This window comes from Marmota flaviventris, chromosome 2 (genome assembly GCF_047511675.1).
Source record: "Marmota flaviventris isolate mMarFla1 chromosome 2, mMarFla1.hap1, whole genome shotgun sequence".
Classification (NCBI taxonomy): domain Eukaryota; kingdom Metazoa; phylum Chordata; class Mammalia; order Rodentia; family Sciuridae; genus Marmota; species Marmota flaviventris.
This window is the reverse complement of record NC_092499.1, coordinates 109,851,489-109,868,405: the sequence shown is the minus strand read 5'-3', so window position 1 is coordinate 109,868,405 and position 16,917 is coordinate 109,851,489. Positions and strand designations below refer to the sequence as shown.

General features: G+C 33.8%; 1 protein-coding gene across 6 annotated transcripts in view; it reads right to left on the bottom strand.

The window, feature by feature from the left end:
- The window catches only part of Usp3 (ubiquitin specific peptidase 3), a 109,606-nt gene that overhangs the window by 37,548 nt on the left and 55,141 nt on the right, over window positions 1–16,917 (bottom strand). For 5 of the 6 annotated variants that reach the window (XM_027924430.3, XM_071608363.1, XM_071608360.1 and 2 more), the window contains 4 exons: window positions 7,762–7,845; window positions 5,182–5,263; window positions 3,193–3,275; window positions 1,838–1,951 (listed from right to left, as the gene is read on the bottom strand). In XM_027924430.3, the coding sequence (XP_027780231.1) occupies window positions 1,838–1,951; window positions 3,193–3,275; window positions 5,182–5,263; window positions 7,762–7,845 (363 nt within the window). Of the gene's footprint in view, window positions 1–1,837; window positions 1,952–3,192; window positions 3,276–5,181; window positions 5,264–7,761; window positions 7,846–14,528; window positions 14,645–16,917 lie in introns of all 6 variants that reach the window. The other variant, XM_027924440.2, reaches the window with a different exon arrangement.

Below are 16,917 nucleotides of genomic sequence, written 5' to 3'. Positions count from 1 at the left end.
ATTTAAAAGTCAAATTCTTCCATGGCCATTTTTATTCAGGTATCTCTGGTTTCCAATATGAATTTTCTACTGGAGGTCCTCTTGTTACTTCAAATTCAATGTGATTTAAACAGCTCAAGTACCTACTATTCTCTTTACTCTCCCAACTGTCACCCAGTATCCATTTTGTTCTACTCTCATAAGAATAGGACTACCATTTTTGCTAAGTGTACGAACTGTCAGAATAAAGAACTGTGAGTGTACACAACTTTAGGGAAATTTCCTTAAAGAGAAAGAGTAGTTCTTATTGATCTGTTTCCTCTTTCCTCAAGCTGGAATGAAGATGTAATGGCGGATAAGAGTCTCACCTTAATGGTTGCTCCAACAGAAACCAGAGGAACTTGATGACTTTGTGAAAGGACCCTGGGCAAATAACCTCTGACTCTTACATGAGAAAATAAACCATGGATGTTTAAGTCACTGTTAATTTTTATTTTCCATGCATGTAGCTATAACTACATATTCAACTTCAACTTCTCTGTCAATATAACAACCACACCCTTGGATACTCAATTAATGCATATATCAGAGAACCTCGATACCTTCCTTCTCAACCCCTATAATCTAAGTCCCTGGGATACAAATTGTATATTTGACTTCCTAGGACCTGAACCTCTTCCTACATTTGGGAAATTTGCCATTGTAAGCATCTTAGTGGGAGTCAGAGCCTGCTGCCTACCAGAAGCTGAAAAGTCCAGATTCTGGCTTTCTCAGCCTCCCTCACAGTCAGAACACATATGTGGCCTGAGTTCTCAACATCTGAAGCACAGTAAGTGACAAAAAGAATCAAGGACAGCACCAAACCCTCTCTGTCGGTGGTAACAGGAAAGATCATCACCCAGAGTCCAGGGACAGCAGTTAAGGGGCCTTTACCAGCACCCATCTCCATTAGGAACTGTGGCATCAGGCTGTGCAGGAAGGCAGCAGTGTCCTTACAGGACAGTTCTATCTCCTCCTACCCAATTGAAGCCTGCTTGAATGCAAGCACTTTCCACCTCATCCTTCATACTGCTATAAAATAAAACTCCCTTCCAACACCACTCATGTGACATTATTCCATTCCTGCTCTGATGCCTGGTTTTAAAGTTTCCCCATCTTGGGGATCTACCCATACTGCCCATTTTTCTAACATATTCTATCCTACTCTTCCTCAGACACTGAGGAAGGACACTGTCAGATTATAAAATGATGTTTCAAAACGAGTGGCAATGGGAGTGTGTGGATTTGGGATAGGCAGACAGGGAAAACATTAATTATATACAGATTACAAGTCACTGCTCTATTTCAGAAAAGACACGAAAAATCGTGATTATATAGCAGATCTTCTGAACCCTAAATAGGAAAAGGCTATAATGAATTTAAGTTTGGTCCTTAATATCTGTTTTTCCCCTCTTCATATCAATTAGAAATTGTATTGCCCTACAATTAATCTGTTGGCTACAAATTAATTTTATTAGCCAAGACAGGTTTACTGAACACTATCAGACAAGTCAAGTCACATAAACTAATGATATTCATGTTAGTCTATACCTAGAACTCTATCTAGATGTCAATTCTAGAATGCCCAAATTAGCAAAGACTCAACAAGTAGAATGCTAAATTTATCCTTCCTGTTATAGTAAACAGAAAGAAAAGAATTTCAACAATTATTAAGATTGCCAGCTAGATACTTAAAATACAATTTTCCCTACAGTTTTTTTTTACGTGCCTATGAACTCAAATAATACAATAAAAATCGCTAGTGAGAGTCATGTGTTTTGCAGCTCAAAGCCAGAAAGGACATATTCTGATAACTCACACATTGTTATCCCCTTGGCTCCTGGTGTGATATGTTCGCCTTCCTGCTGTTTTCCCATTCCTTAACTCCACAGCGGGCAGTTCTTTGAAATAACAGCAAAACTGCTCAATGTTACTATTTTAAAAGAAAGGGAAGAAAATGATTATTTTTTTTTTAAAAAAGAAAAGAACAGAATTTAATATAACTGTAAAGAAAGTTCTATGAAATCTAGCTATGGATTTTGAAAGTGTAATCTTTCAATTAATTGTCACATTTTAAGTTGTATTAAATACGATCTCTTGTATTGAATTGCTTCATTATAGTTCTTCATGCACTAAACAGTATGGATAACTTTGTAGAAATGAACAAAGAACTTAAAATCTCTCTTCAAAAATATCTCCAATTTTCCTTACATCTATTGACTGACACCATTACTCTCTTTAGGGTGCTTGTTTCTAGGTATTTGATAATTTCCTTAAATAAAAACAAACCATATTATTTATATAACATTATACAGAATCGTAAGAATGTACCTTTAAGGAAAGATCAAATATGGTTCTTCTCCTTATTAGCAATTTGATTTGGGAAGATAATTTACTCTAGCATGTGATACATCTAACACTATACAATTCTCAAAATATTCTGCTGATGTCAGACTTGTTGGCTGTTTCATTTTTATTATTTCTCTTACATTTTTTTTATTTATTTTTTTATTGGTTGTTCAAAACATTACAAAACTCTTGACATATCATATTTCATACATTAGATTCAAGTGGGTTATGAACTCCCATTTTGAAGATCTTCTAAATGTGTGATCTTATTACCATGCTGTAAACTTAACTAATGACTAAAATAAACTCTCTGAATAAGGGAACTGCAAACTGGTCCAAAGGCCAAATGTAGCACTTGATCAGGGAGTTTTTACATTTTTACAGTAAGTTTTACATGAGGAGGAGGAGGGTGGGGAGAGGGGAGGAGGGGGAGGGGAGGGGGAGAGGAGGAGAAGAACATGAACTAAGGACTAAATTATTTATTATTTATTATTTATTATTTTTATTTATTATTATTATTTATTATCCTGCCATTCACAGAAAAAGTGTGCTGATCCCTTCTGTAGTCTATTCAGGAAAAAATGAGAAATAAATAATAACAGCTAACAGCTATTTACTACCAAGTGCTGCTGTAAGACTTCTGACAATTATTTAATCTTCTCACTACCCTATGAAGTAGGAACAATTATTCCCAATGTTACTGATGAGAAAACTAAGACAAAGTCAGTTGAGTAACTTCCCCAAGCCATATGACTAGAGTTAGAAGCACAGCCTTTGCTCTTAAAACTTTCATGCAAGATACTTAAGCTCTGACTATAATGTTACCTGAGTGACTGAAGGATGGCATTCATGAAACATGTGTTGCCCAAATTCCGAAGGCCTGTCGCACAAATGGTAGTGGTACTTCCCTATAAAATGGAAAAGAGGCGGCCATTAGTAATGCCAAGGGAAGGCAGACTGTTTCAAATATCAAAGTTAAGCAAAAGCCTCACCTTGAAACTCTAGTATCAGGATAGTCTGAAAGTAGTCCTTTTCTGTCCCAAGAATATGTCAAACATACGCTCAATTTAGTCTCTATGTGTATAAATATTTTTTGAAGGCTATTCTGATCCTGGGGTTGTTCTAAATGAGAACAATGTTGTCAATGGATCTTTATTTTATTTATTTATATGTGGTGCTGAGAATTTAACTCAGTGCCTCACACACAGTAGGCAAGCACACTACCACTAAGCCACAACCCCAGCCCCTAAATGAGAGTATCTTATTGGAAGATTATAAGAAAATAAACATTAGTATGTAAAATGGAGTACACAATGCAAAAATAAACAGGAAAATAAAATTTAAGATTCATACCTATATAAGAATCTATTAAATATAATGGAATCTGAAAATAATTATATAAGCCCCAAGTATTTCTGTTTCCAAACTTATAACTTGAAGCCATGCATAAATGACCAATATATGTTTTCTTAGCAATGAACCTTAAAAAACAACTTAAAAAGACTTGAGGCTTGCTTTTCTGATTAGTTTTACAATGCACCATGATGTCTGAATACTATACTTAGGAGGTAGACCTACCAATTCAATTCAAAACATTTCTGCCCATTAATTCAAATGGTTACAAGAGCACTCTTGCTGTTTGTTTCAAAAAATAAAGGCTATGGCCGAGCGTGATGGCACACACCTGTAATCACAGCAGCAAGGGGGGCTGAGGCAGAATTCAAAGCCAGCCTCAACAAGTGAAGTGCTAAGCAACTCAGTGAGACCCTGTCTCTAAATAAAATACAAGAGGACTGGGGATGTGGCTCCGTGATTGAATGCCCTTGAGTTCAACCCCCAATACTCCCACCCCCCCCAAACCATGGCAAAAAAATTGAGACTGTGGACGTGTCCAAACACAGCTACCATGACATCAAAGGGTAGCTATGGGGCAAAAACACTGGTTCATTTAAAAACAATTTAGTGATCTTTAAATTTTTGTTTTGGTACCGGGGATTGAACCTAGGGGTGGCTTAATCATTGAGTCACATCCCCAGCCCTCTTTTAATATTTTATTTAGAGACACAGCCTCACTAAGTTGCTTAGGGACTGACTTTGAACTTAAAATCCTCCTGCCTCAGCCTCACAAGCTGCTGGGATTACCACCACACCCAGTTTGACCTTTAAATTTAGCTCATCTATTAATTGCTTATGGCTTGTACAGCATTAAACAGATGATTACCAGAATGTTTTTTCTTTTTTCTTTCTTTTTTTTATGGTACTGGGGATTGAACCCAGGGGTACTTTACCACTGAAATACATCCCCACTTTTTTATTTTGAGACAGGGTCTCACTAAATTGTGAAGGCTGGCTTCAGACTTGCAATCCTCCTGCCTCAGCCTACCCAGTCACTGGGATTACAGGTGTATGCCACTCAGCCCAGTTGCCTATTCTTCTATGGTAAAATTATTTTAAAGACATCCTAAGGAATAAAATTTGCAAAAGTTCAGACCCATAGAATTTGCACTAGTTATGTTTACCATAAGGAAGCAAGGATCTTTAAGATTCCATAGAAATGGAATAATAAGACCATAAGCAGGCATTAAGAGCAACCTGCTTTCAACAGCAGAGGAACACAGTAAGGCACTGACAGATGGGGGACTCACTGGAGTCACATCAAGAATGATTAGTACAAGTAGCAAATATTTTATAAAATACTCCAAATCTAAGGCACAGATTAATAAAAGTCCTTAACTAACAACAGTAAATGTTAGAGTTATAACAGTGACTAGATCTCAACTACCTCTTGTATTTGAATAAGTTTTAATTACTTACATTTACTTTTAATAACTTGCTGTTTAGAGATGAGTTTTCCAAAAGTTTTCTTTTCCTATGCCGGTCAGCTGTGAAAGCTGAGCTATTAAAACACAAACAAACAGTCAAAAAGACATTAATATATACATGCTACACAACAGGCTAAAGAATAAAATCAAGATGCCCTCTGCATCTAGGGCATGAAGCCCTGCCTGACTGCTTAGTCATGCCATCAAGTGACCAGTCAGGCCCAAGAGTATTTGAAATTAACTGAAGCGTTCAACTTCCCTGGAAATTCCCACTGCTCCTCCAAAGCTGAGAAAGGGCTGGATGCTGATCCCAGCAAAGCCAGACAGCTAAATGTAGTTTTTGAGACATGCCATCCCAATTTCCACTCTGTCTACCTAATCATTTGTGAAGCTTCAAAAACGAGAAGACCCATTCCTTACAATAAAAGGAAAAACCTGACTGACATCAGTATTCTGAATTTAACAGTGAGTCTAAAATAATATGCTATTTCTTTCTTAATTTGGATAAAAGTATGTTTCACTCATATGCCTTGATAGATTATGATATGAGTGTGAGGAATGATAATTATGGGATTATAGGCATATATAAATTAATTTGATTCACCTATCCTGTAAAAAAATTCTAATTAGATTAGAAATTCTTAAAATTATTTCTCATCAAAATTTTTCTGCTTAAATTTTATCAGAAAGTTGTTCTTCAAAATGTCACTTTAAAGTTATTGGCTATCAGGAGAACTAATCTGAAGGAAGTAAAAATTATAGTTAAATACAGACTTTTAAGTCTGCCAATTCTCTTCTACCTTCTAAAAGTACCCAGCTAATCCAAAGTAAATATATAATTATTTTTCTTTCCAGAATTAAAGTTAACCTAAGTTTAAAATTCAGTTTCAAGGTGGCTTTTCAAATGCTCCATAGCCACATGTGGCAAGTGGCTACCATATTAGAAAGGGAAGATCACAGAATGCTTACATAATTGCAGAAAGTTCCACGGGACAGCGAGGCCCCAGAAGATGTACAGGATAAACACAAATGTAATCACAGTTTTTAGATTCCACTATAAATTAAAGCCTATGTTTGTAAAACATAAAAATAAATTTAGGTGATGTTTCTCAACATAGGAAAAGAATTGCAAAGTAGATTTCTCAGTGGGGCCAAGTAGAAGTATGCACAAGATGGCTGAGACACCTTTTACTTGATGAAGTAATAAATAAAACAAAGTATTTTCTAATTGTATGAACACACATACAGTTATGGAAGGCCCTACTTTCCCTCTGACTTAATTCTGACTTACTTTGGACTGAGGTGGCAGTCTTGTCTTAGAGAAAACTAAGTAGCAGAGAAAATATTCTGGTAGCTACCCACTTTAACACCAAGCATGTAAGATCTTTACAATGACATTATCATCCCAAGAGTGACTAATTACTTCAGTAATCTCCTACTTCATAATTTATTGTGAGCAACTTTAGACAAAATTAAATATTTGGATTAGTGATCTGTACCTGTGTTTCTAATCCTACATAGGCTCATGATGCTTAGTTTAGATTAAAGGGGTAAAAAAGAATCAATTTGAGAAAGAACGGAGCAAAAGATGACAAACTAAAGGTATTTAAACCCAAAGTGATTGAATTATTTTAGAATCTTCCTTATAAGCTTTATGTTCTATTTAAGGCAATAAGACATGATTAAAGACTTTGGTCAACAAATACTATATAGTGTTGTACTGAAAGAAGTTAGGTTATTTCCCTTTCAGTATATATTCTGAAATATTCTACTGGATCTACATTTAAGTTTGTCAAGGGATCCCTGCTTTGGCATATTTTCACAATGTCTTCTATACACCAACTGCCAAAATAAATCAGATGGCACCTGATGATTTGGGTGATTTATAGATTTCACTTGAGTCAGCAGTCATTCCAGGCCATGCTTCTATCCACTGTAGCTTCAAAGGCATTGCTATTTGGGCTTTTATTTATCACTTCAATTTCGGGTCCAGCAAGCTTTATCTGAATAAGCATTCAGCTATAGTAAGAAAAGTCTATTCACATAAATCTTCAATTTCTTTATGATCACAAAGCATGTACAGTTCTTTGTAATTTCAAATATGCATTACCCCTAACAAAAAAAGTATAAGATGAAACTAGAATCCTGTGCTATTGTACAGATGCAATGATACTTAAATCTAATTTCTCTTAATGCATAAATCTTAGTCTAAGATCTCATAATACATTTGACAGATTTTCTAATACTAAAGGTAATTCTATAATGATCTTATATTGTTTTCTGTCCTCTCCCCCAAACTCTCTTTGCAAATAAATTGAGTAGCTTACAAATTGGTGGGCAATAACAACAACAACAACAACAACAAAATAGGTTCCTGGGCCCTTAGACATGGCTTATCTAAACAGTAAATGAAATGTGGGCAAAGTTTCAGATATCCAAACCCAAAGCATAGTTTACCAATATTTTATTTACAATGAAAAACATGATGAAGTTATAGAACTCACAAAAATTCCACTCAAAGTGCTAAAGGACCCCTTTAACACCCTTCTCTTTTCCAAGACCTAATACTTACTTTTCCAAGTTCTGTAAGTGTTCTCTGACTTTCTGTACCAGTCCCAGCTTGGTGTCATTAACCACAAAATCATCACAGCGATAACTGTAAGGAAAATATTAATCAATGTGTATATAAAGAGCTTGAGGAAACCACAGTAATGAAATCACTAAAAGGTCTGGCTGTTGCCAAGATGATCACATGGCTCTGTAGACAGTTACTGTTGGTGGTAAGTTTAAAGAGGATCTGGAATACACAATGGAATGTTTTTAAGAGTCTTTTTAAAAAGCCACGTAGGCAATGAACACTAGCTTCTTTTCACATTTTTATTTAAAAGCTCTTCAATTCCTCCTTTGGAAATGAAATGAGCTGTGGACATGTGTTACATTCTTTTTAGTGGTACATAATACATGGAAAAGGAAATAAAAGCACCCATTCATGTAGCCTTAAGCCTAAAGCTTTAAGGTAACACTTTCCAACACAAATTAATGGGAAATTTGGGGGAGGAGAGATACAAGTGAAAAGCAGGAAAAAGGTAATTTAACTTGTAGGGTTATATAGAAAAAGTAAAAGCTGGATATCTTAAACATAATTAAAATCAATAGAATTCAGATGAGTTAGGAAGAAAGAATCTTTCATTCTGAGGCATTAGAAAACATTTATGAAACAAGCTACATCTTTCAGGAAATTGCTAAGTGCTCTGTAAAAAAATGTTTGGGGTGTTTTTAAAAATCGACACAGTATTTTAGCAAGTCAATAAGCAAATAATATAAGGACTCACAAACAATTAACTGCATTATCATTTTATTTTTTTGCTGGAATAGGCCAATTTTAACAAAAACAATTTATAGGCTGGCAGTAAGATATTCTTTTAAATGTGCAGTTTTGTACAAAGGCACTTTTTTAACTACTAAAGAATAATGAAAATAACACTGCTATTCTGAGCAAACAAAACCTTGAAAGCATAGCACTTAGTAAAAATAATGTTATCTCTAACCAAATCCAAGAAAACATTTCAAATATCTGAAACCAATCTATAAAAAATTTTAAAAATAAAAAAGAATAGGTGGGAAGTAATGATTCTAAAAATTTAGATACAAAACCATGGCTTGTGACTTTCAATCAGAGAAGTGAAATTTTTAAGTGAATGCTTTTGAAAACTTAAACTGTTACCTTTGTCATTATTTAACATGCACCCTCATTAACTGACCACGCATGCTGTCAATCAGGATTTCTCTAACACATTCTCAAGTTCCCAGGGTCAATTTCCAACATTTCCACATATAGCAAAAGCAACCTTTTATATCCTGGACCATCTTTCTTTGATCAAAGTACCTCTGGAAGGGGAACAAATTTTTCACTGATTTTATGACAAATACATAAAGGTATCAAATTAATGAAAAGGTTTAATTCATAAAGGTATCACATTAATGATAAGGTTTAATTCTTTGCTCCTCTGAGCATAAATGAGGGTAAGGACTACTTTATGAATATGGGCTTAAGGTACTCCTTACTTCAATGAACCTTACGTATTCACTGCAGAATGAAACTGCATTGTTATTCTACTTTAATTCCTGTTTACATTTTCATTTTTTGTTTCCATAAATGTATGCATGTAGTTTAGATAAAACAATATTCAGTGTTCAAAACAAATCCACTCCAAATGCTAGTGTTCATCTGGGAAATGAAGTCTAAGTACAAAATCAGATAACTTTTCTGTATTAACAGGGTGCTATTATACATAAATGAAAAACAAACCCCTACCTAACTCCTACAAAATAGTGGTTGCTTAGTTTAAAGAAACAAATTGTTTAAAATTATTTCATAAAAAAGTATTTTGGTGGGATGATAGGAATTCGGCCTAGAATATAAAATTACATTTGTTGAAGTAGCATTTTCACATACTAAAATATTAGAGCTATTTATGACCTGGCTCTGTTCTTAACTAATGAGACTCAAATGGGTCAAGCTACTTCATCTCTCTAGATGAACTGGTCATTTTTCATCACTTAAGTGAGTAGGCTGCTCTGGACTATAGAGTTGCCCTAATGCAGCTAGTGCCAACTGAGTAAAATAAATTGATTTTTAAAGATTTTAAAATTTTTACTTAATAACTGAAACAGCATTAACCTTTATGAAACATAACTGTATTTTATGACAGAACTATATTTTGCTTTCATTATTACTTTGTGCAAAATGTATGGCAGTGTATATCATGTGCATGAGACATTTCCAGCATTACACAAGAGCACAGCATGAATCTAGTTGTGTCAACAAAATGATTCCGTTCATATGGTTTTTCTATGTAACAATGTAGCATTATAATGTTATTTCAATATTTTATGCAGACTACATGAGTGTATAGTAACACCTATAAATCATAATTGATAATTAAATTGAAATACTTGATTTTTTTTCTAGCTCAAAAATTAAGAATGGAAGCTGGGCACTGTGGCATCCACCTGTAAGCCCAGATCTCAGGAGACTGAGGCATGAGGATCCAAGTTCAAGGCTATTCTGGGCAACTTAGTGAGACCCTGTCTCAAAACAAAAAACAGAAAAAACTAGGGACATAGCTAAGCAGTACAGCACTGCTGGATTTAATTCCCAGTACTGCAAAAAGGAAAAAAAAAATTTAATTTTCAAATGAAGGCATACCACTAGGACAAAATCAAGTGGAGATGAAGCGGGGGAGGGGGGAGGCGGGAGGCATGTTGCAGATTTAACTAAAATGGCAGTTGCAATTTGCACTAAAAAAAAAAATTAAAAAACTTTTTAGGAAAAGTTTTAAGATAATAAAATAAGACATTATTAAGAGGAAATTGCAAGTGCATTTTAATGTAATATAAAATTGCCTCTCAAAAAGTAATTGAGGAAATTAGTCACAATTAAATGAGAAATTAGATGTGTAACAAAAACATATATTAATGATTTCTAAAGAATTTGAACTTGTAACTTTGGTTAACTATAAAAAGGCTTGGAATCTTGCTAAAGAAAGATACCATTTGTGGATAGATAAACCACTATTTCCATTTAAAAATTATGAGTAAAGATTACAAGCAATATTTCACAAGAAAATATTTTCAATTGAACCATCGAGCAACTGTCAGTGAATAAAAGACCTTTCTAGCAATATTAAAAATCAATCAAGTCAACATCTGAAAAATTGCAGGTACTTTTAAAAATTTTTTAACTTTTAAATGACTTTTTTACAAGACAAGACACACTGCCAAATTAATACTTCAGGTATGTTTTGTCAAAAATGACTTCAAAATTTACAAAGGAATGTCTTTGTCTATTTGCAATCTTAAAAAACAATTTGTCTCATCTGTATTTTTTAACATTTTACATTTGTCACTTTCAGCTAAATATGAAAAGGTTTCTATCAAGATACTGTTCAATGAAAAATCTGGACTTATGGGAATTATTTATTTTCTTATTTTGTTCCACCATCTGACACGTATTACAAGTATCCGTGCTCTGAGGCAGACAACATCACAGAGGCAGTGATTAAAATTGTTTAGCATATATGGTCGAATGCTACAACTCATCACGTTTATGGAACTGTTAAGATGAACAGAAAAAAATGAATTTAATGCTAAAAGGCATGTTGCAGATTTAACTAAAATGCATGTGTTAAGGAAGAATTGTACAAAGACTTAACTACACTTTTTTTTTTTTTTTTGGTAGTGGGGATTGAACCCAGGGGCACCTAACCATTGAGTCACATCCGTAGCCCTTTTTTATTTGTAGACAGGGTCTCACTAATTAGCTTGGGGCCTTGCTAAATTGCTGAGGCTAGCCTTGAACTTTCAATCTGCTTGTCTCAACCTTCTAAATCGCTGGGATTACAGGCATGTACCATGACACCTAGCAAGACTTACTATACTCAACTCTAATTCAAAATTTTCTTAAAAGAAATGCTTGCCAATAGTCAAGACTCAGAGTAAAACCAGGAAAAGATTTTTAGAAATCTGAGTGCAATTTACTTTTTTTTTTTTTTTTTTACTTATGTCACAATGCATATGAATGAGCTAAAGTTGAAGATCCAAGGAGAAAATAGCTTATTTGTGACCTAGCTGTGACAGGTTTAAGAATTTGTGTTAAAACTGAAACTTTTCATAGTACAAACAATGATTTCACACATTTTTCAACATGAATAAATGTGCAGATTTTAATTATAATAGACTACATTACATAAACTGACTGCAAAACCTCTAAGAAAAATAATACCTTTTTGAATTTCATGTGATAATACATGAAGTTATCACAAAAGAAAAAGGATTTACCTGGGCAGATGTATTGTAACTAAAATGTTTTTGCTTCCAAATAAAACAAATTGTTGTTCTTATGAGTTCGTTTCGTCAACAAAGATGCATATATTAGAGAAAAAAATGTTTTGAGCTCCATTTATTATATTTATATTTTAATAATATTTGGAATACCATGAATCCACTTTTTAACTTCTTTTTTTACTTGTAGATGGACACAATACCTTTATTTATTTATTTGTGATGCTAAGGATTGAACCCAGTGCCTCACACATGCAAGACAAGTAAGTGCTCCACCACTGAGCCACAACCCCAGGCACACCATGAATCCACTTTTTAACTGCAATTTTTATGAATCTAAATACTGATGAAATATTTCTGACAAAATACGTAGCTTCTCAATTGAAATGTGCTATAAACCTAAAACAACTTTGGATTTTGAAGATTTCATATGGAAGAATGAAAACTATTTCTAATAATTTTTATACTGATTACATGTTTACATGATAATATTTTTGATACAAAGTTAAATATAGTATATACTTAATTCTATGTTTTATTTTAACATGGCTACTAAAAAATTTAAACTGCAGATAAATTGCATTATTTCTGTTATATACACAAGTAAAATGAAAATCTAGGTTAAGACACTACCTGCTTTAAGATTCTATACTACTACCCAATATCCTAAAGGGACACCCTAATGTAATTTCATTGAACTATAAGAACTAAATTTTATTTTGTCTAGATTTGTTTTCACAGGCTTAAAACACTTTAAAGTTTTTACAACTATCTTTGTTTCTCAAGAATTTTAAGCAGTATTTTAGTTACTAAGAGGGATACTTATTATAGGATGCAACTTCTCTGTTGTCTGAATTCACTATGCTATTCAAGTGATTGATTATTTATTATTAAGAAAAACACCTCAAAACTTCTAAGAATGTCTTTTATGAGGTGGAAAATCCATAAATAATAGTTTCCTTCTTTTGTGTTACCAAAAACCTCACAGCACACTCCCCCTCTCTACTTGCCACATTCCTGTTTTGATTTCTTCTTCCTCCCAGGCCCAAAACAAAAAGAAAAAAGAAGTGGTAAAGGTGAGAAATAAGTGAAAATTTAAATGTTGCTTGGTTATTATTAAACTAAATTAATCTCATGTAAAATTAACCTATACATGAGATTTTTGCTTTCTAACTGGAATCTATCCCACTAATACTGGTGTTGAAAAGTCCCCAGGCAACACCAAGGCAGGAATAATGAAAATTCAAAGCCAGCCTCAACAACTTAGTAAGGCTCTATTAAAAAGATGCTGGGGATGTGGCTCAGTGGCCCTGGGTTCATCAATCCCTGGTACCAAAAAAAAAAAAAAAAAAAAAAAAACCTGGCAAGCAAGCACTTGAGTAAATAAGTTCTAAAAATCGCTTCCTGGTTTTACTACATTTGCATTAAAGCTGTTTGGTCAGAATTATGCTCACCTCTAATACCTGAAAAAAAAAAATTTACTCACTCTTAATTTTCTCTTCAAGTTATGTTCAAAAAAAGTACGTAACTTGGGCTGAGGTTGTGGCTTGCCTCACACATGTGTGGCACTGGGTTTGATCCTCAGCACCACATAAAAATAAATAAACAAAATAAAGATATTGTGTCCATGTATAACTAAAAAAATTTTTTTAAAAAGTACATAATTTACAGGCTGTGTTTCAAAAGTTTGTGCACTGGTCCTAACTTGGTATAAATTTCTCATTTTAAAATAAGTTATAAAATATGGTTAAATACCCTAGGTGAAAATACATGTTTCACAAACTACAGTTGAAATGGTGTTGTAAAAAGCTCTACTTTTTGTTTTTGTTTTAATACTAGGAATTGAACCCAAGAGTGCTCTACTACTGAGCTATATCACAGCTCTTTTATTTTTTGAGATAGGGTCTCATTAAGTTGCCAAGGCTGGCCTGGAACAGAATCTTCCTGCCTCAGCCTCCCAAGTAACCAGGATTACAGGTGATGCTCTGCTCTTCCTTGCTTCTTAATAACTGGCACTAAGTTGTGACAGGAGAAAGCCAGGTAGGATTCAGGTAACTTGATTAGTCTTTGCCAGGAGAAGAAGCCTGAGGTTCAGCATCTCTTCATTTACATAGGACTTCACATGGGAAATAAGTCAGGGATTACCTATGTCATTCAACCAACTTTTTTTTTTTTTTTTGATGATTTACCGTTATTTATTTATTTATTTATTGTTGGTTGTTCAAAACATTACATAGTTCTTGACATATCATATTTCACACTTTGATTCAAGTGGGTTATGAACTCCCATTTTTACCCTGTTCATTCAACCAACTTTTAGGCTATTAAATTTGTACTTTGTATCTAGTGACTTTAGGTTACTCTCTAAGTAAAGATGAGCTCTACTACTAATAGACTACTTGTCAGAAAAGGGGAAAGGTTCATTTCTACATTTAATTAAAAAAATTAAGAAAAATCAAGTAAATTGAACACTAAAAGGAAAAAATAAGCACGTGCCCTCTCCCTTGTCCACTGCTGCTGCCTCCTTCTGCCGCTCCAGGAGTTGCTTGGGTGCTCATTAGGTGTGGACCTGGTACCTCTTTCTTGAAGCAGCAGCTGAGGAGACTCCAGCACTTGCCATGGCCAAAAAAAAAAAAAAAAAAAAAACTCAAGGAAGGAGTCAAGACTAAGAACAAGGATCAGATTAACTTGAAGGTGGCGGGCAGAATGGTTTCATGGTGCAGTTTAACATTAAGAGGCATACACTTAGTAAACTTATGAAAGCCTATTGTGAATGACAGGGATGAGACAGATCAGATTTAATTTTCCAGGCAGCCAATTAATGAAACAGACACACCTGCACAGCTGAAAATGGATGATAAAGATACAATTGATGTGTTCCAGCAGCAGACAGGAGGTGTCAACTAAAAATGGAACCTGCTACTTTACTCCAGAACTCTGTTAACAGACCAAGACTACATTCTCAATTAGAAAACTGCAATTTGTTTTCACTACATCCTGAATAGTACTGTACAATTTTCTCTTTCCCCTTCCCCATTCCTTTATTGTACATAAAGTACCTGGTATTATGTGCACAAGCATATTGCATTTTTTAAAAACTAAATGGCCCAATGATATGTTTTGATTGACATCAAATGGAGATGGGATGGGGAAAAATACTGGTTCTGTGAAAATATCCCCTTTCTCCATTAGTGGCATGTTCATTCAGCTCTTATCTTTATATTCCAGTAAGTTATTTTGCTCTGTTTTAACAAAAAACAAAACAAAACTAACCTGAATGACATAAAAATCCTTGCATACCTTGTTCAACTGGAAAATTTTAATATTTTTTATTTATCATTGTAAAACAAAGGACAATTTTATAACTTTTGTATATAGTTGTTACATGTAGGGCAACCTGTCCTTAAGTAGAGGTAAATTACTCTTAAAAAAAAAAAAGATTCCCAGATATTTTTCTCTTCAAATCAAGCATCTTGTTGTTTAAATAAACTTCTTGTTAAAAAAAAAAAATAGCAAAAGATTTATCCAATCTGAAGAGGGGGGAAAAAAGGAAAAAAAAAAAGGCCGGCCCAGTGGTGCATACCTGTAATCCTAGCGGCTTAGGATGCTGTGGCAGAAGGATTGCCAAGTTCAAAGCCAGCCTCAGCAAAAGCAAGGTGCTAAGCAACTCAGCAAGACCCTGTCTCTAAATAAAATATAAAATAGGGCTGGGGATGTGGCTCAGTGGTCAAGTGCCCCTGAGTTCATTCCCCAGTACCCCCACTCCCCCAAAAAAGAAAAATTAATATTTAGAAATAATAAACAACATATTAGAGATTGCAGATTAGGTAATAAAGTATAAAAAGGGAAAAGTAAAGAGAGAATTTAGTATGGTTCTTTGCTTCCAACACCTGTGAAAGCAACACTATCATCTATGGCTAAGTAAAGATTAGTCTCAAATCCAAATTCCTTGAGCCAAATATTATCTTAAAATAGTTTTACATTTCTTTCAGTCAATAGTTAATAAATGTATAATGTATAATATGATATTACATGCATGCTGCTGTTAAGAACAGAATGAATACAAATGATTTTACTATCATGTAGTCAACATATAACAAATGGCAGGTAAATTTTCATGTCAAATACAAGTTGTAATTATAATTAGGGAGGTAGAAAATGGATAAAATCACATCTTATTTCAAATACTGTTTGCTCTGATAAACAGCAAAAATGAAAGTTAATTTTTTCATTTTGTTTCTTTATGCTTTGATTTGTTTTAATGTTATTAGTGAGTTCAGAGTAGGAAAGTGTTTTAATATGCCCTTGTTCACAGTGTTTACATTACTAGTATCTTGAAGATTTTATTTTACAAAAATCTTTAAAATATCTATTTGGCCAATCTAAGTAAATTCATTTAATTAAGCATATACAAACTGCTAAATGCTTAAAATGAACACAGAATGAGGATACCACATGAAAAACTAGTTCAGGAAACTGTGTAGTTCATTGCAAATAATCAAATTTATAGAACACTGGCAGCAAGTATATTAAATATTTGCCAAAGTTTTTATTCCCTCAAATAAAGGCCTTTAATAAAATGTGTTTTCTTCCCATACTGTCAGTGCAGTATTTTGGAGATCCATGCACGAAACATTTTTGGTCTCTGGCACATGGCAGGTTCTCAATGAATATTCGAATGTATGTATGCCCGTGCATGCATGTGCGTGAATATATTTGCTTCATATTTTTAATACATTTATTTCTATATATAGTTGATATTTTTGTCATTCTGTTTAATATTTCTTTTTGTTTGGTCTTTTAGATTTTTGAACTGATGACTGCTTAAAAAAATGAAGCTACTAGTTTTTGTATATTTATCACCAATCAACTTTCCAGAATTTTT